This window comes from Mytilus californianus, unplaced genomic scaffold (genome assembly GCF_021869535.1).
Source record: "Mytilus californianus isolate M0D057914Y unplaced genomic scaffold, xbMytCali1.0.p SCAF_8, whole genome shotgun sequence".
In the NCBI taxonomy this organism is placed as follows: Eukaryota; Metazoa; Mollusca; class Bivalvia; order Mytilida; family Mytilidae; genus Mytilus; species Mytilus californianus.
This window is the reverse complement of record NW_026262734.1, coordinates 71,157,636-71,182,964: the sequence shown is the minus strand read 5'-3', so window position 1 is coordinate 71,182,964 and position 25,329 is coordinate 71,157,636. Positions and strand designations below refer to the sequence as shown.

The window sequence follows — 25,329 nt, the reverse complement described above, 5'->3', positions numbered from 1 at the left end:
TGTTTGTAGATCTTACTTTACTGAACATTCTTGCTCCTTACTATTATCTCTATCTATAATGAACTTGGCCCGGTAGTTACAGTGGAAAATACTTTGTAAAAATTTTAAAAAATTTACAAAATTTATGAAAATTGTAAAAAATTGACTATAAAGGGCAATAACTCCTTAGGGGGTCAATTGACAATTTTGGTCATGTTGCCATATTTGTAGATCTAACTTTGCTGTACATTATTGCTGTTAACAGTTTATCTCTATCTATAACAATATTCAAGATAATAACCAAAAGCTGCAAAATTTTCTTAAAATTACCAATTCAGGGGCAGCAACCCAACAACGGGTTGCCTGATTGGTCTGAAAATTTCAGGGCAGATAGATCTTGACCTAATGAACAATTTTATCCTCATCAGATTTGCTCTTAATGCTTTGGTTTCAGAGATATGAGCCGAAAAACTGCATTTTACCATATGTACTATTTTTTAGCCATGTCGGCCATCTTGGTTTGCGGGCGGGGTCATCGGACACATTTTTTAAACTAGATACCCTAATGATGATTGTGGACAAGTTTGGTTAAATTTGTCTTAGTAGTTTCAGAGGAGAAGATTTTTGTAAAAGATTACAAAAATTTACGAAAAATGGTTAAAAATTGACTATAAAGGGCAATAACTCCTTAAGGGGTCAAATGACCATTTTGGTCAAGTTGACTTATTTGTAGATCTTACTTTGCTGAACATTATTGCTGTTTACAGTTTATCTCTATCTATAATAATGTTCAAGATAATAACCAAAAACGGCAAAATTTCCTTAAAATTACCAATTCAGGGGCAGCAACCCAACAACGGGTTGTCCGATTCATCTGAAAATTTCAGGGCAGATAGATCTTGACCTAATAAACAATTTTACCCCCATGTCAGATTTGCTCTAAATGCTTTGGTTTCAGAGATATAAGCCAAAATCTACATTTTACCCCTATGTTCTATTTTTAGCCATGGCGGCCATCTTGGTTGGTTGGCCGGGTCACCGGACACATTTTTTAAACTAGATACCCCAATGATGATTGTGGCCAAGTTTGGTCAAATTTGGCCCAGTAGTTTCAGAGGAGAAGATTTTTGTACAAGTTTACGGACGATGGACGACGGACGCAGGACGACGGACGACGGACGCCAAGTGATGAGAAAAGCTCACTTGACCTTTCAGGTCAGGTGAGGTAAAAATTAAATAAGCTTTTTTTTTTTTATCTATCTATCATAATTTTCAAGATATTTGACAAAAAAGCAAAAAAATGGTAAAAATCGTCATTAAATGGCAATAACTCCAATAAGGAGCCATTCAACAACTGAGATCATGTTGATTTATTTGTAGATCTTGCCATGCTGATCATTTTTGCTTCTTTTAAGTTTCGATCAATCTATCATTGTTTTAAGATATTAGACAAATAGAGAGCTGCGCCATGAGGGCATGATACGCCCATCGCTTTTTCAACGAAAAAAGTTCCATAACTCCTCAATGTCATATCAGAAATTTATAAAAAAAACTAAAGGGAGGTTATTTTTATAGATATAAACAATTCACCAAAGTTTCTTGGAAAACTGCTCAAAGCATTTTTGAGTTATTGTCCGACATGTTGACGACGGACAGCTAGACGGAATGGACAACGGTTGCAAGACAAGATCTACAAAAAAGTCTAATGGTCAAATTCTTCAGTCAACATATAATTGGAGTTATTGCTCTTTAATGGTGATAAAGGCAGGTGTGGTCATCTGACTTTTTTTAACTAGATGATGATGATTGCGGTCAAGATTGGTTAAATTTGGTCCATAAGTTTCAGAGTAGACGCCAGACGCCAATTGATGAGAAAAATACATAAAATTCTTCATTAAAGAGCAAGAACTCTAATAATGAGTTGACTGATGTCTGCAGCCATGTTGACAAAGTTGAAGATCTTGTCTTGACGATTATTTTTGCAACTTAAAGATTCCATCTATCTATTATAGTTTTCAAGATAATAGGTAAAAACACTAAAAATTGGTAAAAATCATCATTAAAGAGCAAAAACTCCAATAACAGTTGATTGAAGAATTTGACCATTAGACTTTTTTGTAGATTTTGTCTTGCTGATCATTTTTGCATTTTAAAGTTTCAAGGCAAAAATGCAAACAATTTGTAAATATTGTCATTAAAGGGCAATAACTGTAATCTGGAGTCTATCTGACTTATTTGGCCATGTTGACTTTATCATACTTGTTTTGCTGATAATTTTTACTACATAAAGTTTCTTTCTATCTATTATAGTTTTCAAGATAACAGGCAAAAATGACAAAAAATGGTAAAATTTGTATATAAACTTTCCATTCTAGGATATTATTTTTTACGAGACTTCATAGTAAAAGTGGCACAGTTTTAGCTGTAAAAGGAATACCGAAGGGAAATTGCATTGTCTATATTAACAGAAGTGCAACCTAAAGAGGTTTTCAAAATAATAGAAAAAACTTGCATTTAACCATTATGTTCTATTTTTAGCTATGTTGGCCATCTTGGATGGCAGGCTGGGTCATCGGACATATGCTTTTAACTAGATACCCCAATGACGATTTTGGCCAGGTTTGGCTAAATTTGGCCCAGTTGTTTCGGGAGAAGATATTTGTAAGATACTAATAAAAACCACAAAAAAATGGTAAAATTTTTCATAAAAGGGTAAAAACTCCAACAATGAGTCATCTAACCATTTCAGCCATGTTGACTTATTTGTAGATCCTGTCTATCTGATCATGATTTCTCTCTATCTATTATAGTTCAATATAATCAGCAAAAATAAAAAAATTTGGAAAATTTGATATATAAGGGCAATAACTCCTAAAAGAAGTCTTCTGACTGTTTTGATGTAAACAGACAGCAGGTAGAAATAACATTCTGAACATTTCTGTCCATGTCAGATTTTCTTTAATTATAGCAGTTTTCAAGGATAAGACAAAACTTGCTTTTTATCCCTATGTTCTATTTTTAGCCATGTAGACCATGTTGGTTGGCAGGTGGAGTCAACGGACACATATCAACTAGATACCCTAATGATGATGGTGGCCATGTGTTGTTTAATTTGGCGGCGGCTTTTTTGGCCCAGTTGTTTCAGAGGAGTTTTTGTAAAAGTTTACAACAATGGACGACATTGGACAACGGACACCAAGTGATAAGAAAAGCTCACTTGGCCTTTTGGTCAGTTGAGCTAAAAATGGGAAATATATTGTTATAGTATCACAAGAGTGCACACGCTGAAATGTCTCGCCTTCTTTACTAATCATTGATATTATGTTGATAGTCCTAAATATAAAGCTTTATTACAACTGTCACATAAACTTAACATTAACCAAGTAAACTAAACATTGACCAATGAACCATGAAAATGAGGTCAAGGTCAGATGAACCATACTAGGCAGGCATGTACAGCTAACAATTCTTCCATACAACAAATATAGTTGACCTAATGCTTATAGTTTAAGAAAAACAGACCAAAACACAAAAACTTAACACTGAGCAATGAACCTTGAAAATGAGGACAAGGTCAAATAAAACCTGCGTGACTGCCAAATAGATCATAAAATATTTCCATACACCAAATATAGTTGAACTATTGCATATAGTATTAGAAAAAAAGACCAAAACTCAAAAAACTTAACTTTGACCACTGAACCATGAAAATGAGGTCATGGTCAGATGACACCTGCCCGCTAGACATGTACACCTTACAATCATCCATACACCAAATATAGTAGACCTATGGCATACAGTATAAGAAAAACAGACCAAAACACAAAAACTTAACTATAACCACTGAACCATGAAAATGAGGTCAAGGTCAGATGACACCTGACAGTTGGACATGTACACCTTACAGTCCTTCCATACACCGAATATACAAGACCTATTGCTTATAGTATCTGAGATATGGACTTGACCACCAATACTTAACCTTGTTCACTGATCCATGAAATGAGGTTGAGGTCAAGTGAAAACTGTCTGACGGGCATGAGGACCTTGCAAGGTACGCACATACCAAATATAGTTGAACTATTGCATATAGTATTAGAAAAAAAGACCAAAACTCAAAAACTTAACTTTGACCACTGAACCATGAAAATGAGGTCAAGGTCAGATGACACCTGCCCGCTAGACATGTACACCTTACAATCATTCCATACACCAAATAAAGTAGACCTATGGCATACAGTATAAGAAAAACAGACAAAAACACAAAAACTTAACTATAACCACTGAACCATGAAAATGAGGTCAAGGTCAGATGACACCTGCCAGTTGGACATGTACACCTTACAGTCCTTCCATACACCGAATATACAAGACCTATTGCTTATAGTATCTGAGATATGGACTTGACCACCAAAACTTAACCTTGTTCACTGATCCATGAAATGAGGTTGAGGTCAAGTGAAAACTGTCTGACGGGCATGAGGACCTTGCAAGGTACGCACATACCAAATATAGTTATCCTATTACTTATAATAAGAGAGAATCTAACATTACAAAAAATCTGAACTTTTTTTTCAAGTAGTCACTGAACCATGAAAATGAGGTCAAGGACATTGGACATGTGACTGACGGAAACTTTGTAACATGAGGCATCCATATACAAAGTATGAAGCATCCAGATCTTCCACCTTCTAAAATATAAAGCTTTTAAGAAGTTAGCTAACGCCGCCGCCGCCGCCGCCGGATCACTATCCCTATGTCGAGCTTTCTGCGACAAAAGTCGCAGGCTCGACAAAAATGAACACTGAAAGCATTGATACAAATGTCAACAAAAAATCTCCAGTTGTGACTTGACAACTCTGTCACATATCTGTACTTGTAAACTTGAAATTGGATATGTTTTCTATAGTAATTTCTGATCTACTAAAATTAAAGGGAAGTAATTTGCATTGTATATAATCTACTGTAGAACTTTTATGTTATACATACAACTTTGATTATGTCTCTTTACTTCATTTCACTCATCTAACAAATGAATTATAGTGTTATTTTTAGAAAACAGGATAATAGTTCAATAACCATGGAAACAATGTTTAGAACAAATTACTAATAAAATGGTAGTAAGTAGAAGTTACGGTAATAATTCAAAGTCATCCTTTTTCAGACTAGTGTTTTTTAAAATTAGGTGCTCACAATAACACCTTGCTTTTGTTAAAACACATGTCAATCAAAGGATTAGGATGGTAAAAATTATTTTTATTTTTCTGCACTTGCTTCACAATAACAACTTTTCACTCAAGCCATGAGCTAAAATGCTTTACCAGTTTATCAGTTTATGAAAGTCATATAACTTCAGGTACAAAGGCATAGCGGATATACCACGGCCAAAAACAACAAGGTATGGTAAGAAAAGCTTTAGTTATGAGGCAGCAAGACTCTGGAACTCCTTGCCATATGAGGCAAGGAGCTTATCAACTTTTGGCCAGTTCAAAAATTTTATCTCCACCTGGTGTTTTTCAGAAAGTTGTACCTGCAGTTCTTGTAAATAATATTATTGTAACTCCTTGCTGCCACATGACTTGACCTTGAAGCCTGCTGTTTGTTTTGTGTTTTTATTTTTTATTTTTTATTTTTTGCAGTTATTTTTTTATTATTTATTTGCTTTGCTTATGCATTACCTGTGCTGTAGCTGCTTGCAGTCTTTTGCTTGTGCTTTATAGTGTTTAATTTTGCATGTGCTACTTGGATACACATATTGTGTGTTACTAAGTGCTGATATTTGACAGTTGTTTTAATATATATCTTGCTTAGCTTTTATTTTGCATGTGCTATCTCTGTATTAACATGATTTATACATGTATGTGCTGTCTGTATGTTTGTGTTGTATATGAATCTGATGTTATTACATGTATGTTTTGTTTATTAATATCAGTCAGTTAAAGAGCTCTTAAGAGCTCAAGTTCCTTGTTATTATGTATATATGCAACCCGACTTTAAATAAAGATTACTTACTTACCTATCAGTTTGTAGTGGTGAATTCGAACTAAAATTTCTTGAATTTTAGCAATTGGTATCATGAAAGGACAAAGCCTTTTAAATATGCACAGTAACTTGATGTGACCATAACTTCATGGTATTAAAACTACCTTTAACCAGAACTTTTACCTTAAAATGAAATCTTATCACTAATCAGTGACCTACGTAATATTGTTAAAAAACCTAATTTGGCATATATCTAAAAAAAAATTTACATCACAATGAAAATATATTTACTAAGTTTCAAGTCTATGTGACCACAACTCCATTGTAAACTGCCTTTATACCATACCTGCCAACCTCTGAATCCTTCAAAGAGGGAGATCTCCCTCTCAGCTATGACAGCTGAGGGGGAGATTTTGCGCGAACGACATTTTCAAGTGAAATATATGACGTGTTTATTTATTCATCTACAAAACACATATAAGAGTTAATAAATATACTTTGTTTCTTTAAATATGGTTATATCCTACAGAATGTGTGTTGTTTGATTCTTTCCTATTTCATCATCTTTAACATTTGAATCCCATCAGGACAACTTTTCACCCCAGATACCTCTGTTATAAGAGAGCAACCATGTTGTCACAGATAATACATTATGTGTGTGCACATACATATTTCACTAAATTTGGTTCAATACATATCTTATAAATTTCAATATAAACATTGAATAGAAGTATAGATCTTTTAAGTGATTTTTAAAATATATAATTATTTTTTTTGTCTTAAGGCATACAAAATCTTTTAATTGCCATCCTTTTATAATTCTTTGTTTAATTTGTATTTAGTTTATATATTGTTTTATCAATTCACATTATTTTAAGAAAGGTAACTTAAAACAGGATTAAACTGGGGAAGTAACCAGAAATTTCTTTGAAGTGTTTTTAATAACACAAAGCTTGAAGCAAAAGTCGTTAATGATCGTTAATTAGTACTATGTTTGACACCTAAGCTGTCAAGTGAAGCCATTTAATTTCACATGGTCTGTGATTTACAGGTAAAAACAACCCTCATCAGTGACACAAAAACATAATTAATGTTGACTTGTCATTCAAGGTTAAAATATCCAAAAGCGGGAGATTCTATACTCCCGCGCGGGAGGGTACCTGCAAGCAGGAGATTTCCCGAATTACGCCATTTGAGCGGGAGTCTCCCGCTCAAACCGAGAGGTTTGGCAGGTATGCTTTATACAAAACTTTAACCTGATCCGTGATGGACAGAAGCACAGACTGGAAAACATAATGCCCCTTCCTATCTAAGGTGGGGCATAAAAATACAATGTTTACTTTTTACACTAAACATGACTAAAAAAATGGGGAATGTGTCCATGGGACACAGATGATGCCCCCCCCCCCCCTTTTTGCATATAGCGTTATAAAGGGACATAACTCAAGAAATGTAAAAGTGACGCTACCCAAATTCAGACTTGATCTGAGTTTTGTGGTAATAAGCATTGTGTATAAGGTTCATAACATATGGTTGAGGCAAACTGAAGTTGGAGAACGGAAACGAAAAAATTCATCAATTTTTCCATTTGTAAAGGGACATAACTCTAGAAAGGTAAAAGTGACGACACCTAAATTCAAACTTGATCTGTGTTTTGTGGTAATAAGCATTGTGTATAAGTTTCATAACATTTGGTTGAGGCAAACTAAAGTTAGAGAACGGAAACCAATTTAGGGACGTACGGACGTACAGACGGACAAGGGTAAAACTTAAAGCCCCCTTCCTAATGGCAGGGGCATAAAAAGATTTTTCGTAAATCTTACTTACGAGCAGGTTTAACATCATTTGTATAATTCAAAATTAAAATTCAACTTCCAATGGAGTTGCTTTAAATCCTACATACAGATTGCACTTTTGCAGAGAAAAGTTCTTTTAGTAGTGGCATCATACAGGTGCATTACATTTGTGCCCATTTCCATTAGATTTACCCATAAAAATCATTACATTCTGTGTACCTTTGAATTACATTTGCATGCATTCATTTTACAGGTAAACACAGGTAAATCATACAAGCTACATGAAATAGCAATTGCTCAAACTGATACTTCAGACCAGATAAGATAAACCAAATCTATTAATACTTTCTAGCTTGTAAACTTAAAACATAAAATGAACACATTTGGAAGATTTTCATATATACTTTGCGTCCTGGAAAAAAATCTTCTGTATTATTTCATCTAAATAGGCACTGTGGAGAATCTTACATGTCATGTAAAAACCTTGCTTGCTGTACAGTTGTTGTGGCTTCCTTTAAAATTTGTTCCTCCAATGTCAATCCCTTCTGTAAAACCTAAAATATGTAACATATCTAACAAGATTTTAAATTTCTAGTCTAGAATTCCTCCTTAGAAATATTTTTCATAAAAATTAGATGCTCTAAAGAGCCTGTGTTGCTCACCTAGGTCTATGTGCTTTCTATGTGTTTTCTATTTACAGTTTGTCCTTATCTTCTCTAGTTTTTGCCCAAAACACGAAAAAAGGTAAAAATCACCATTTAAGGGCAATAACTCCTAGGCCAAAAAAAATATATATGTGTGTTTACTGGTACCTTTTGGGAAAAATAGGGTTGGTCAGTTTGCAATTTTTTTTTTTATTGGCAAACGCAAAAACAGCCTTATCTGGTTCTGGAATCAGATTTGGTATTACATTTACCTATATTTCTGTCATAGCAGCCATTTGTCGAAGTTGCTTTGTCGGTCAGATAAGTTTTTACTGGGTTTTACTCAATACTTGTTGACAAATTTTGGCATTAAGTTAGCAGTTGAACAAAAAGAACATCGATGTCAAAAATAACATCAGTGAAAAAATACTATATGCCCAATTTTCAGTGAAAAAAAAGTTAGTCTGCTCTTAAAAATTTGGATCAGTCAGGTTACAGTAAAACACATGTTTTATTTTTTTGGGCCATATATGAGAAAACAACTGACAAATTCATCAACATGTATGCTGACCTATTTGCAAGTCTTGTCTTGATCATTTTTACATTTTAAAGTTTCTATCTGTCTACAATAGTTTTCAAGATAACAGGGAAAAAGCAAAACTAGAGGCTCTAAAGAGCCTGTGTCGCTCACCTTGGTCTATGTGCATATTAAATAAAGGACAAAGATGGATTCATGACAAAATTGTGTTTTGGTGATGGTGATGTGTTTGTAGATCTTACTTACTGAACATTCTTGCTCCTTACTATTATCTCTATCTATAATGAACTTGGCCCAGTAGTTACAGTGGAAAATACATTGTAAAGATTTACAAAAATTTACAAAATTTATGAAAATTGTAAAAAATTGACTATAAAGGGCAATAACTCCTTAAGGGGTCAATTGACAATTTTGGTCATGTTGCCTTATTTGTAGATCTAACTTTGCTGTACATTATTGCTGTTTACAGTTTATCTCTATCTATAATAATATTAAAGATAATAACCAAAAGCTGCAAAATTTTCTTAAAATTACCAATTCAGGGGCAGCAACCCAACAATGTGTTGCCTGATTGGTAAGAAAATTTCAGGGCAGATAGATCTTGACCTAATGAACAATTTTACACTCATCAGATTTGCTCTAAATGCTTTGGTTTCAGAGATATGAGCCAAAAACTGCATTTTACCCTATGTACTATTTTTTAGCCATGTCGGCCATCTTGGTTCGCGGGCGGGGTCATCGGACACATTTTTTAAACTAGATACCCTAATGATGATTGTGGACAAGTTTGGTTAAATTTGTCTTAGTAGTTTCAGAGGAGAAGATTTTTGTAAAAAATTACAAAAATTTACGAAAAATGGTTAATAAAATGCTTCGCTGGGCGCAGCTTGATACGACCGCAGAGGTCGAACCCTGAACAGTTGGGGCAAGTATGGACACTAAATTCAAGCTAGATACAGCTCTGAATTTGGATTGTGATTAAATATTTGACACAGCATAGGTTTCTGACACAGAAAGAATGTGGTCTAAGAACTTCAATTTTTTTAATTTACCTTTTATGGTCCAATGTCCAAAATCAAAATACATGGTTAGATTCAGCATATCAAAGAACCCCATATATTCAATTTTTGTTGAAATCAAACAAAGTTTAATTTTGGACCCCAACTTGGACAAACTTGAAAACTGGTCCCATAATCAAAAATCTAAACACATGTTTAGATTCAGCATATCAAAGTACCCCAAGAATTCAATTTTTGTTAAAATCAAACAAAGTTTAATTTTGGACCCTTTGGACCTTAATGTAGACCAATTAAAAAAAACGGGACCCAAAATTAAAAATCTAAAAACACGGTAAGATTTGGCATATCAAAGAACTCCAATAATTAAATTTTTGATGAAATCAAACAAAGTTTAATTTTGGACACTTTTGACCTCAAAATGAACCAATTTGATAGCGGGCCCACAAATAAAAAATCTAAATACATGGTCAGATTCAGCATATCAAAGAACCCCATATATTCAATTTTTGTTGAAATCAAACAAAATTTAATTTTGGACCCCAATTTGGACCAACTTGAAAACTGGGCCAAAAATCAAAATACATGTTTAGATTCAGCATATCAAAGAACCCCATATATTCAATTTTTGTTGAAATCAAACAAAGTTTAATTTTGGACCCCAACTTGGACCAACTTGAAAACTGGGCCCATAATCAAAAATCTAAACACATGTTTAGATTCAGCATATCAAACAACCCCAAAAATTCAATTTTTGTTAAAATCAAACTAACTTTAATTTTGGACCCTTTGGACCTTAATGTAGACCAATTAAAACTAGAGGCTCTAAAGAGCCTGTGTCGCTCACCTTGGTCTATGTGCATATTAAACAAAGGACATAGATGGATTCATGACAAAATTGTGTTTTGGTGATGGTGATGTGTTTGTAGATCTTCCTTTACTGAACATTCTTGCTGCTTACAATTATCTCTATCTATAATGAACTTGGCCCAGTAGTTACAGTGGAAAATATTTTGTAAAAATTTACAAAAATTTACAAAATTTATGAAAATTGTAAAAAATTGAATATAAAGGGCAATAACTCCTTAAGGGGTCAATTGACAATTTTCGTCATGTTGACTTATTTGTAGATCTTACTTAGCTGTACATTATTGCTGTTTACAGTTTATCTCTATCTATAACAATATTCAAGATAATAACCAAAAGCTGCAAAATTTTCTTAAAATTACCAATTCAGGGGCAGCAACCCAACAACGTGTTGCCTGATTGGTCTGAAAATTTCAGGGCAGATAGATCTTGACCTAATGAACAATTTTATCCCCCGTCAGATTTGCTCTAAATACTTTGGTTTCAGAGATATGAGCCAAAAACTGCATTTTACCCTATGTACTATTTTTTAGCCATGCCAGCCATCTTGGTTCGCGGGCGGGGTCATCGGACACATTTTTTAAACTAGATACCGTAATGATGATTGTGGACAAGTTTGGTTAAATTTGTTTTAGTAGTTTCAGAGGAGAAGATTTTTGTAAAAGATTACAAAAATTTATGAAAAATGGTTAAAAATTGACAATAAAAGGCAATAACTCCTTAAGGGGTCAACTGACCATTTTGGTCAATTGACTTATTTGTAGATCTTACTTTGCTGAACATTATTGCTGTTTACAGTTTATCTCTATCTATAATAATATTCAAGATAATAACCAAAAACGGCAAAATTTCCTTTAAATTCAAATTCAAGGGCAGCAACCCAACAACGCGTTGTCCGATTCATCTGAAAATTTCAGGGCAGATAGATCTTGACCAGATAAACAATTTTACCTCATATCAGATTTGCTCTAAATGCTTTGGTTTCAGAGATATAAGCCAAAATCTACATTTTACTCCTATGGTTTATTTTTAGCCATGGCGGCCATCTTGGTTGGTTGGCTGGGTCATCGGACACATTTTTTAAACTAGATACCCCAATGATGATTGTGGCCAAGTTTGGTTAGATTTGGCCAAGTAGTTTCAGAGGAGAAGATTTTTGTAAAAGATTACAAAAATTTATGAAAAATGGTTAAAAATTGACTATAAAGGGCAATAACTCCTTAAGGGGTCAACTGACCATTTTGGTCAAGTTGACTTATTAGTAGATCTTACTTTGCTGAACATTATTGCTGTTTACAGTTTATCTCTATCTATAATAATATTCAAGATAATAACCAAAAACGGCAAAATTTCCATTAAATTACCAATTCAGGGGCAGCAACCCAACAAAGGGTTGTCCCATTCATCTGAAAATTTCAGGGCAGATAGATCTTGACCTGATAAACAATTTTACCCCATGTCAGATTTGCTCTAAATGCTTTGGTTTCAGAGATATAAGCCAAAATCTACATTTTACCCCTATGTTCTATTTTTAGCCATGGTGGCCATCTTGGTTGGTTGGCCGGGTCACCGGACACATTTTTTAAACTAGATACCCCAATGATGATTGTGGCCAAGTTTGGTTAAATTTGGCCAAGTAGTTTCAGAGGAGAAGATTTTTGTAAAAGTTTACGGACGACGGACGCAGGACGACGGACGCAAAGTGATGAGAAAAGCTCACTTGACCTTTCAGGTCAGGTGAGCTAAAAAACGGGACCCAAAATTAAAAATCTAAAAACACGGTTAGATTTGGCATATCAAAGAACCCCAATAATTAAATTTTTGATGAAATCAAACAAACTTTAATTTTGGACCCTTTTGACCTCAATATGAACCAATTTGAAAGCGGGCCCACAAATAAAAAATCTAAATACATGGTCAGATTCAGCATATCAAAGAACCCCATATATTCAATGTTTGTTGAAATCAAACAAAGTTTAATTTTGGACCCCAATTTGGACAAACTTGAAAACTGGGCCAAAAATCTAAAATCTAAATACATGTTTAGATTCAGCATATCAAAGAACCCCAAGAATTCAATTTTTGTTAAAATCAAACTAAGTTTAATTTTGGACCATTTGGACCTTAATGTAGACCAATTTAAAAAACGGGACCCAAAATTAAAAATCTAAATACACGGTTAGATTTGGCATATCAAAGAACCCCAATAATTAAATTTTGATGAAATCAAACAAAGTTTAATTTTGGACCCTTTTGACCTCAATATGAACCAATTTGATAGCGGGGTCCACAAATAAAAAATCTAAATACATGGTTAGATGCAGCATATCAAAGAACCCCATATATTCAATTTTTGTTGAAATCAAACAAAGTTTAATTTTGGACCCCTATTTGGACCAACTTGAAAACTGGGCCAAAAATCAAAAATCTAAATACATGTTTAGATTCAGCATATCAAAGAACCCCATATATTCAATTTTTGTTAAAATCAAACAAAGTTTAATTTTGGACCCTTTGGACCTTAATGTAGACCAATTTGAAAACTGGACCCAAAATTAAAAATCTAAATACACGGTTAGATTCGGCATAACAAATAAATAAATGTGGTCAAAGATTTTACAAATCTAATGCGCCATACTGGTCTTACTTTATAAATATGCATTTCTTTAAACATAATTTAAAAGCAGTGTAAGGGAAGTAACCAAAACGTTGTATTTGGATTACCTCCCTTACACTGTTTTAAATTATCTTAATTGTTCATTAACCATTACTTTATACATAATTTAAAAGCAGTGTAAGGGAGATAATTTCAATGATGTATTTGATTTATCTCCCTTACACTGCTTTAAATTATGTTTTGTACTAAAGTATTTGTCCATTAATGAGGACAACCTTGTTTTTCCCCCTTTTTGCCCCTAATTCTTAAACGGTTTGAGCAATAACCCCCCAAACCAAATCCTTACCATCCCTTTGTGGTATGGAAACTTGTAGTATAATTTCAGAGAGATCCATACACCGTTCCACAGTTATTGTCTGGAATCTAGAAAATGCTTATTTTTGGCCCCTTTTTGGCCCCTAATTCCTTAACTGTTGGTACCATAACCCCCAAAATCAATCCCCACCTTCCTTTTGTGGTATTGAACCTTATGGTAAAATTTCATAGAGATCCATTCACTTAAACTAAAGTTAGAGTGCGAAAACTAATGCGTCTTCGGACGACGACGCCAACGTCATACCAATATACGACCACAAAAATTTTTTTGCGGTCGTATAAAAATTGACTATAAAGGGCAATAACTCCTTAAGGGGTCAACTGACCATTTTGGTCAAGTTGACTTATTTGTAGATCTTACTTTGCTGAACATTACTGCTGTTGACAGTTTATCTCTATCTATAATAATATTCAAGATAATAACCAAAAACGGCAAAATTTCCTTAAAATTACCAATTCAGGGGCAGCAACCCAACAACTGACTGCCTGATTGGTAAGAAAATTTCAGGGCAGATAGATCTTGACCTAATGAACAATTTTACCCCCATGTCAGATTTGCTCTAAATTCTTTGGTTTCAGAGATATGAGCCAAAAACTGCATTTTACCCTATGTACTATTTTTTAGCCATGTCGGCCATCTTGGTTGGTTGGCGGGGTCATCAGACACATTTTTTAAACAAGATACCCTAATGATGATTGTGGACAAGTTTGGTTAAATTTGTCTTATTAGTTTCAGAGGAGAAGATTTTTGTAAAAGATTACAAAAATTTACGAAAAATGGTTAAAAATTGACTATAAAGGGCAATAACTCCTTAAGGGGTCAACTGACCATTTTGGTCAAGTTGACTTATTTGTAGATCTTACTTTGCTGAACATTATTGCTGTTTACAGTTTATCTCTATCTATAATAATATTCAAGATGATAACCAAAAACGGCAAAATTTCCATAAAATTACCAACTCAGGGGCAGCAACCCAACAACAGGTTGTCCGATTCATCTGAAAATTTCAGGGCAGATAGATCTTGACCTAATAAACAATTTTACCCCATGTCAGATTTGCTCTAAATGCTTTGGTTTCAGAGATATAAGCCAAAATCTACATTTTACCCCTATGTTCTATTTTTAGCCATGGCGGCCATCTTGGTTGGTTGGCCGGGTCACCGGACACATTTTTAAAACTAGATACCCCAATGATGATTGTGGCCAAGTTTGGTCAAATTTGGCCCAGTAGTTTCAGAGGAGAAGATTTTTGTAAAAGTTAACGACAACTGACGACGACGGACGATGGCGACGACGAAGGACGACAAGTGATGAGAAAAGCTCACTTGGCCCTTTGGGCCAGGTGAGCTAAAAATGGGTAAAAAAAATCATTATTTAAGGGCACTAAATCCTATATTGAGTCAACTGATCATTTCAGAAATATTGACTTATTTGTAGATCTTGTCTGACTGATAACTTTTTACTTTTTAAAGGGGATTAGCTGTCAAATTCATGTTCACCGATTTGACAAAAATTCTCATATTCGACTTATAACATACTAAAACGTATATCAAAATTATAAAAAGTCTAAAATAAACAATTTACGATGCATGAATTCCATAATATGTATCAGCATTTTGTGTGTATTTCAGTCTAGACGCCATCTAATTAACCATCGAGGTGACCTCCGAAAACTGCCGATGGTCATATAACCCCGATATAAACATAAATATAAATATAAATAGATAGCGAACTCGTGCAATTGGATTTTTTCTAGGTCTGTTTGATTTCATATTATAGGTTAAAAAAATATGTTAATCATTGTTTTTACCTGTATAAGAATGAGATTTTGTGGATTAAATCAGTCAACCAAATGGTTTACCCTGGTTTCACTTCAAATGTTGACATTCTTTTCCTTTTAATAGCTAAACATGCCTAGTTCATGCATAACACATCTCTAGCTAAGGGGTTAAATTAAGTTCACATGAATACGGTTTCAATGAGGTCGTATTATTCACTTGCAAGTGAATAATTCATCAGCGATGTTTCTTACCTTATTTTGACAAAATTTAACCAAACTGGCTGCTAAAAGCGAATTATTATTTCACTATTTCACTTTCATTGATGATTGAACAAAAAAAAATCATATTTTCATTTTTTTCTATCTCGTAGCTAATGCCCCTTTAAAGTTTCTATCTATCTGTTATAAATTTCAAGATAATAGGCAAAAATTTAAATCAATGGTAAAATTTGTTGTTTAATGGTAATAACTCCTAAAAAGAAGTCTTCTGACAGTTTTGATGTAAACAGACAGAAGGTGAATCTTATCATTTTGAACATTGTTGCCCCTGTCAGATTTTCTCTATCTATTTTGTGTTTCAGTTGCAGTTTAATTACACATTTGCCATATCTCCTTTCATTCACATTGAAATTATTTATTCATACACACCTGTTTAACATTTCCTAGACAGCTCATGAAATTTTTGTTGCCTATGTTTTTATAGTCTTCCTTACCAAGGAAAAACACAAATAAGAAAAATAATATACCTTATCTTTAAAGCACTACATGTATAACATTCCAAAAGCCAAAGCAGAGCTGAATAAGAAATCTTTTATATATTCAGGATCTGTTTTATGGAATAACTTACCAGTACCCTTGAAAAAATCAACTGCAGGTACAAGTGCATTCAAAACAGATATAATAAAATGCTCCGCTGGGCGCAGCTTGATACAACCGCAGAGGTCGAACCCTGAACAGTTGGGGCAAGTATGGACACAACATTGAAGCTTGATACAGCATTGAATTTGGATTGTGATTAAATATTTGACACAGCATAGGTTTCTGACACAGAATGAATGTGGTCTAAGAACTTGAAAATTTTTAATTTACCTATTCAAACCATATCATTATTATTTGCTTCTATATATAAATCAGAAATAACCAATTTAAAATTTAAAATCCCCCCCCCCAAATTTTTTGAACCCCCTTATGATTCATCACCCCCAAACTCAATCCCAGTCTTCCCTTTGTGGTATGGTACCTTGCAGTACAATTTCAGAGAGATACATACACTTGAACACAAGTTATTGTCTGGAAACTAGAAAAATGCTTGTTTTTTGGCCCCAAATTCCAAAACGTTTAAGACAATTACCCCTAAACTCAAACCCAGCTTTCCCTTTGTGATATGGAACCTTGTAGTACAATTTCATAAAGATCCATACACTTACACACAAGTTATTGTCCTGAAACTAGAAAAATGCTTGTTTTTTTCCCCTTTTTGGCCCCTAATTCGTACAATTTTGAGGCAATTACCACCAAAATCAATCCCAGCCTTCCCTATGTGGTATGGTACCTTGCAGTACAATTTCAGAGAGATCGTTACACTTCAACACAAGTCATTGTCTGGAAACTAGAAAAATGCTTATTTTTGGCCCCTTTTTCCTAAACTTTTTGGGCAATTACCCCCAAACTCAATTCCAGCTTTCCCTTTGTGATATGGAACCTTGTAGTACAATTTCATAAAGATCCATACACTTACACACAAGTTATTGTCATGAAACTAGAAAAATGCTTGTTTTTGCCCCTTTTTTGGCCCCTAATTCCTAAAATTTTGAGGCAATTACCCCCAATATCAATCCCAGCATTCCCTTTGTGATATGGAACCTTGTGGTACAATGTCAGAGAGATCCATACCTAACACACAAGTTATGTCTGGAAGTTGCAAAAATGCTTATTTTTGGCCCCTAATTCCTTATCTGTTGTTACCATAACCCCCAAAATCAATCCCAACCTTCCTTTCCTGGTATTGAACCTTATGGTAAAATTTCATAGAGATCCATTCACTTAAACTAAAGTTAGAGTGAGAAAACCATCGTGTCTACGGACGACGACGACGCCATACCAATATACGAACGCAGAATTTTTTTGCGGTCGTATAAAAAAATACTTGTTGGAACAATAAGAAGCTGTGTAATTTTATATGCATAATATTTTTTCACACACTTACTTACAATTTAAATATTGTTTGAGGTAATTTGAATGATGCCAATACTATATGAATTCAATATTTTTACCTGTTTTGAAAATTGTATATTTCATAACAATTTCTCATTTTTCTTATGTGTGTGTTTATTCAATTTTTTTTAATTCTTTTTTTGTCATATTTCAATGTATTTCATGAGGGCCTCATGGAAGATTAGTTTTGTAGCTAACTGTGTAGCCCTCTTTAAATCAGAATTATTATTACAACAAGAGTGCACACGCTGAAATGTCTCGCCTTCTTTAATAATCATTAATATTATGTTGATAGTCCTAAATATAAAGCTTTATTACAACTGTCACATAAACTTAATATTAACCAAGTAAACTAAACATTGACCAATGAACCATGAAAATGAGGTCAAGGTCAGATGAACCATGCTAGGCAGGCATGTACAGCTAACAATTCTTCCATACAACAAATATAGTTGACCTATTGCTTATAGTTTAAGAAAAACAGACCAAAACACAAAAACTTAACACTGAGCAATGAACCTTCAAAATGAGGTCAAGGTCAAATAAAACCTGTGTGACTGACATATAGATCATAAAATATTTCCATACACCAAATATAGTTGAACTATTGCATATAGTATTAGGAAAAAAGACCAAAACTCAAAAACTTAACTATAACCACTGAACCATGAAAATGAGGTCAAGGTCAGATGACACCTGCCAGCTAGACATGTACCGGTACACCTTACAATCATTCCATACACCAAATATAGTAGACCTATTGCATACAGTATAAGAAAAACAGACCAAAACACAAAAACTTAACTATAACCACTGAACCATGAAAATGAGGTCAAGGTCAGATGACACCTGCCAGTTGGACATGTACACCTTACAGTCCTTCCATACACTGAATATACTAGACCTATTGCTTATAGTATCTGAGATATGGACTTGACCACCAAAACTTAACCTTGTTCACTGATCCATGAAATGAGGTCGAGGTCAAGTGAAAACTGTCTGACGGGCATGAGGACCTTGCAAGGTACGCACATACCAAATATAGTTGTCCTATTACTTATAATAAGAGAGAATTTAACATTACAAAAAATCTTAACTTTTTTTTCAAGTAGTCACTGAACCATGAAAATGAGGTCAAGGACATTGGACATGTGACTGACGGAAACTTTGTAACATGAGGCATCCATATACAAAGTATGAAGCATCCAGATCTTCTACCTTCTAAAATATAAAGCTTTTAAGAAGTTAGCTAACGCTGCCACCGCCGCCGGATCACTATCCCTATGTCGAGCTTTCTGCGACAAAAGTCGCAGGCTCGACAAAAATGTATTACATTATACTTCATTAAAACACATGTGATAATTCACACTGATTTATAATCATTATTTCAGATTTAATTTCTAGTTCTAATTTTCAGTCCATTCTTCTGTGCTGGCCATGTTTGGAATGTGGTTTTGGAAATCAGAAATTTTGTGATTGTGTTTTCTGGTAAACAGTGCAAAAGGAAAACCATTTTTGTAAGGATGATAATAATTGTGCCAATACATTTTTCCTACCTGCTGAAATACAAAATGTATGATACTTCCATACAACATCTGTTGGTTTCCTTTATCACAGCCCTGAAAAGTATGTTTATAATTTTCTTATTTGACATGAAACAACAAGCAGTAAATTTTGATAAATTAAAGCTAGCAATCATCTAATAAAATATCTCAATAATAGTTTTTTTCATATTATAAACCAAGGTGAATAAATTACTTACTTATTATACTTATATCAATTATCAGGTATTCTACAAATGTAAAAAAAACACCCCCAGAATATCACACAAGTCAATAGTCAAATATTTTGGCATGTGAGTGAAAAATACATGATGAAAAAGTCTGATTGTGTGAATATCACTATCTAATATTTTACAGAAGCAAAATAATAAAAACATGTTAATCACATGGTATGAAATTAGCATCAATCTTATTGTTTTGGTATGATGGCACTTGTGAGTCTTCATCCAATTTACTAACAGCAACTTAATCAAATTTGAAAAGTTTTGTGGAGAGCTTGACAGGGTTATACTGACATAAGGAAATCCTACAATGAAGCTGACATTGTAAATCTGTAACTAATGGCCTTTTTCTGACGCAGACAGTATAATTTCGGTTTGTGACCCATTTATAAAGGACGCTTCACTATGGTAACGACATGCATGATGTCACAAATCTTTACTCTGATTGGACGAAATAACGGAATTGAACAAAAACCAACAAAAAAAGATATATGCTACAATAAAAGGAAAACATTACGGACATAAAATCAAACTTAAAAATATTATCCAGATAAATAAAAATAAATTCGGCAGGTGAAGAAGGTGTCATTATCACCTCTGTCAAATTGTTTGGATTTTGTAGGCTTAAGAAGGTTCATTAGATTCAGGTCAATTAAGCTATTGATAGCTCAGTGCTAAAAATTATATCTTATCGACTAAAACTTCCAAGGCGTAATAATAATCTCAAAGAGTACAACATATTATACTTGAAATAAAGAATGTCAAAATACCGGTACATATATCGCAAATTCAATTACTTGTCAAAAGCTGTATTAGATCATCTCTCTTTGGCGTCCGTCCGTCCCCGATATACACACCGAAATAGGTTGTATCTCTAATTGTTAAAGTTGTTCTTGACGTATAGTTATAATTGATATGTCTTCACGGATCTAAACTGTTTCAAGTTTGTTATTCATTACAGATTGTAACCTACTAATATCTTAATGTGTATGTCTATTTCACAGCTATAGGTATATACTTCTTTATCCCTGAAAATACCTATATATATACATTTAGTTAAGTACCATGCAGTATAATTTTAATTCTTTAGAGAAAAGCGCATATACTCAACTTTAACAATCGTCAGCCTTTTGCCGTCAAATTGTGTGCAATTTTTTTAACTATGATTTAAAAAAACCTGATAAAGATTCATGGTTTGTTTTAAACTGTATGCTCACATCTGAATGCGTCAGATATCTATTTTAAAGATAGTACTTGTTTTTAATATGGCATCATTTAATACTGCTGTACTTTTATCCATGTTTTAGTTATAGATATTATACAAATATAGCCTTTGTATGAGGTCGATACAAGGATATATTGACCTGAAAGAAGTATATTGACTGAGGACGAAGTTATATTATTAATTTTCGACCATATTTGTATCAAAATCGTCATTTGATTTTGTTGGAATTTTATAGATATTATATTGTCTCCTTGACAATAACAACATATTAGTTGTTATTTCATTTACTTTTTTTTTGTTTGTTTGACATCTTATGTATTTGAAAAAAAAAATTGTCAAATAATCGATCACAGATGTCATTTGTTTCAAAACGTTGAACAATATCCTGAAATTTATTACATGACGTCACAAAGTATATCGGTTTTTAGATATTCTAAAAATAACCGTGCAATATGCTTTTTGCTGTGCAATATGCTTTTTGCTATCCGCCGTTTTCTCTCTACCTTCGAAAATATAGTTTAACATGTGACTATCCCTAAACGAATCAAATTTGTTAAAATATACGAATTAATAATATTAATAAATATCAATACTTTAGTGTTTTATATTTTATTTGAGATCATTTGTACTATTTGAGATCATAACTAGATGAAAAACTTATGCCTCATTGACCAGGTAAGCTCAAAATAAATATTTCATTGTAAGGAATAGTGAATAGACTGATATATTGTTTATTATATTCATTTCATTATAGAACATGTAGGATGACCAATATTTTCCTTAATAGTCATTTGTAATAATTCCAATGTCAAGCCTGCATGGCTCCTCTTAGTCAAGGATAACCACAATTCAGCTGTCCTCTTAACCTTGTTAAAGTAAAAGTTTTTTTCCTATCAGAAGGTTCCCAGAGTCATTAACTCGCTATTTTGGTAATTTTGTAAGGACTTAAAAATGGGGATCGTTTTTTTCTCACTGTCAACTCCCCCGTAGTAGTAGTGTTAAATTAAATTCAGAAGTCAAGAACCAGATTGGGGACAACTCACCAAGTGGGGAACTATTCCCCAATTGAGTAACAACCCTTCAATTGAGTAATCTTTTGACAGTGCTAAAATCAGTTTTTAGCTGAATTTTTTAACTTAAAATGGCACAAATTTATAGAAAATGGAACAAATTCTTCCAAAGACCCATATTTTTATTTTGGGTTTTAAAAAAGTTGGTAGCCTTGAAATTTGTCAATTTTTGGAAGTTTTCATAGGCTTTCTGAATTCTTAAATCTAGTTAGGGCTATTCATCCACAGGGGCTTGTTTAGTGGGTCAGATGAGGTAACATACTGTCAATGGCTAAGCTATTCTATTTAAAATTTATGTTTTATATAGGATAGCAACCGCCATTGACAGTAAAACCTCTTCTGAACCACTAAACAAGCCCCCGTGATTCATCTTTTAGAAAATTTGCTGCTTTTTTCATAAACATACATTGTTTTTTAACACTAAAAAAGTATCCCTCGTATCAGGGATTGTTACTCATTTGGGGAACTATTCCCCATTTGGTGGGTTGTCCCCAACCTGCGAAACAGGATTGATGATTTCCAGCATCAACAACAAGAAGTTTTATACCCATTTTTGTAAAATGTTGAATACAGTTTTGTCAAGGCCAAAAGTTTAAAACTGAAATGGTTTTAATGACTTAAAATAGCAAAATCCATAGTAATAGACCATGCAAAATGCATCTTTCGATTCTGATTTAAACCGGATGTATTAATTTGATTGTAAACTACAAAATGAATTTGGAATGACAATACGGAATTTCTTTATATCATCAAGTTGCAGTAAATATTCCAGTACCCGGTATTTACTTTTAAACTACTAAAGTGATTCATTATGATCGATAATTGTTGTTATTTGGCATGAAATAATGTTCTGTTTAACAATTAAGAGTATTGTCTTGTACTTGTTTAAATCAATAAAAGCGAATTTTTTCTTCATAATTGAATTTAAATTTTATTCTTTAATCTAAATTTTCATCAGCATTTGCTGAAAACTAATTAATACAATTAATCATCTCTCTAGATCAAGTGTTCACCTGTCAGGTGTCTCAACCTACCTGTACAAGTGATTAGTGATCATTTGCCAGATATCCCTCAGGGCTTTAAAACAGTAATCTGGAGGACACTTGGGATTATAATACAATAGGGGTTATGCAATTACATGCAATTGATTATAATTGCTCACAAAAATGGCAGAGACTATAAGAGAAACGATTTATTATTTAACAATGGCTGGGATCATTTGACTATGGTGAAAGATAGTTTATCAATGGCCGGGATCATTTGATGATGGCGGAAGATAGATAATCAATGGCAGGGATCATTTGACGATGGTGGAAGTTAATAAAAACGATGGCGATACGCCATCATAAAACAGGTCATGGAGATCCCTGAACAATCACTCCAATAAAGGAAAGGCACAACAAAAAACTACCTAGTACTGGAAAGGTATTCTGAAGGTAAACAAGATTAAACAGTTAAATATGCTACAAAGGTCACCTCTATTAAGCAAAAACATGTCACGTCTGGTTACTCATTTCTTGTCCTGCAGTAGTAATACATATGCATATTGAACCTCATTCAAAGGTCATCTCTCTTTTAAGGTCAGTTTTCTCTGGTCCTGAGGGTGACTATTATATACAGGTTTGACTGTATATGCTACATGGGTGGTTACTTAACTGTGTCACAGTGCTTTATGCCCTTATATTTTACAGTTATATGTTGTTTGTTTGTAGGAACAAATGTCAGGAACCTGTAATTCAGTGGTTGTAGTTTTATTGCTGTAAGTCATAAACAATTTTTGTTGATTATTTTTTAAATAAATCAGACCGTGGGTTTTCTTTTTTGAATTGTTTTACATTTTGTCATCACAAAGCCTTTCATAGCTTACTACATACAGTCTGGGTTTTGCTGCAGAATGAATAATTAATGAAGACCTATCCTTGTTCAAACATCTGATCCTTGGACAATAGATATTTCTTTGGCAATAATACCACATCTCCTTCTATTCAAATTAGAAATTCATATATGTGGTTGTTGGATGGACACCATCCCCACTCCCCTTAACAAAATTTATTGTGCATTAGCATAGTTGCTAACCCCCTTTTGGTGCAATCAGTGAACAAGTTTTGAGATTTTTTTTCTAATTTGTGATTTTTTTCAGTAATCATAATTTTTAACCATAATCATACCAATGACTCGGCACACTCTGATGAGTAAGTGATTTCCTTAATTACTGATTATCTAAACCCTTTGATGTCTATATCATATAAAGGGGAAGAGCTTATAGTGACTTGCTGGCATAGTTTTTTTCTACAGTAAATAAACTCATCTTAGATACCCAGATTTGAATTTTGTACGCCAGATGAGCATATTTCATCTGCAGAACAAATATTGTTTCACAAAAATATATGATTGAATTCAGAATAAATAGAGACCTTCCTCTCATGATATGTGACCACATATCCATGCAAAGGAGTAAGTTCATGAAGGGCTATAAATTTTCAGTCAATATAAGCCCCTAAAATGAATCAAAGAAAGCACAACAAAAAATTCATTAGTTCATAATTTTATATACTAAACTCATATAACAAGAACATAACGTCAAAAAATATATTTTTAGTATTTTTAGACCTAGACATTGATCAGACAGATTGAATTCAGAATAAATAGACATCTTCCTCTCATGATATGTGACCACATATCCATGCAAAGGAGTAAGTTCACGAAGGGTTAAAATTGGCCCTAAGATTTTGATGTTTTTTTTAATCAGACCAAAATACTACAAATTTCACATAGAAATCGTTGTGATATAACTATTAATATAAAATAACTTCTTTTTGGTAAATCACAATAAAAATGACGAAGAAATGACCCCTCAAGAATGCATTATTTGTGCTGTAATGTAATTTTAAGTCAAATTTTCGATAATTCTTAACAATTTTTAACATAGTTTACTTTGGCCATCATTTAAGAACCAATTTACGGCCATTTTGAAATTTTATGATAAAGTTGAAATTCAAGGCCATATTTGGCCTAAAGTTAACCTTGTCCTTTGCAAACTAACATGAAGTAATTGATTTATTATCCGAAAAACACCCCTGCACAAAATTCTGCCAATAATTTGACCTTGATCTTTGATGTAGTGACATCAAAAAATCAATACGGACCTTCCTCTCATTAGATGCTAGGGTATATCCCAGTAAGGTTTCAATCTAATGTAAAGTATTTTATTTAGCATCTGGAAACCAAAAGACAGACTGAGAGACAGGGTCAAAAACTACTTACACCTGCAATTTCGTAGGGTGGGGTGTAAATTTGTATGCTTTACAGATGGGGATCTAAAATGTTTTTATGATATCTAACAATTCATGATATGAAGGGTTGGGACTTGTCCCCCTGTGACAAAATTTTTGGTGTACTAGAGAGGTCATCACAACAGTTAAGAATATAAACTGTTCAATTC

At 33.4% G+C, this 25,329-nt stretch overlaps 1 protein-coding gene across 1 annotated transcript in view; it reads right to left on the bottom strand.

The window, feature by feature from the left end:
• LOC127712845 (uncharacterized) overlaps positions 1 to 25,329 on the bottom strand; it is a 144,284-nt gene that overhangs the window by 33,928 nt on the left and 85,027 nt on the right. Inside the window, exons 8-9 of the mRNA XM_052219452.1 lie at positions 19,366 to 19,428; positions 8,226 to 8,311 (exon numbers count right to left, since the gene is read on the bottom strand). Of these exons, the coding sequence (XP_052075412.1) occupies positions 8,226 to 8,311; positions 19,366 to 19,428 (149 nt within the window). The remainder of the gene's footprint in view (positions 1 to 8,225; positions 8,312 to 19,365; positions 19,429 to 25,329) is intronic.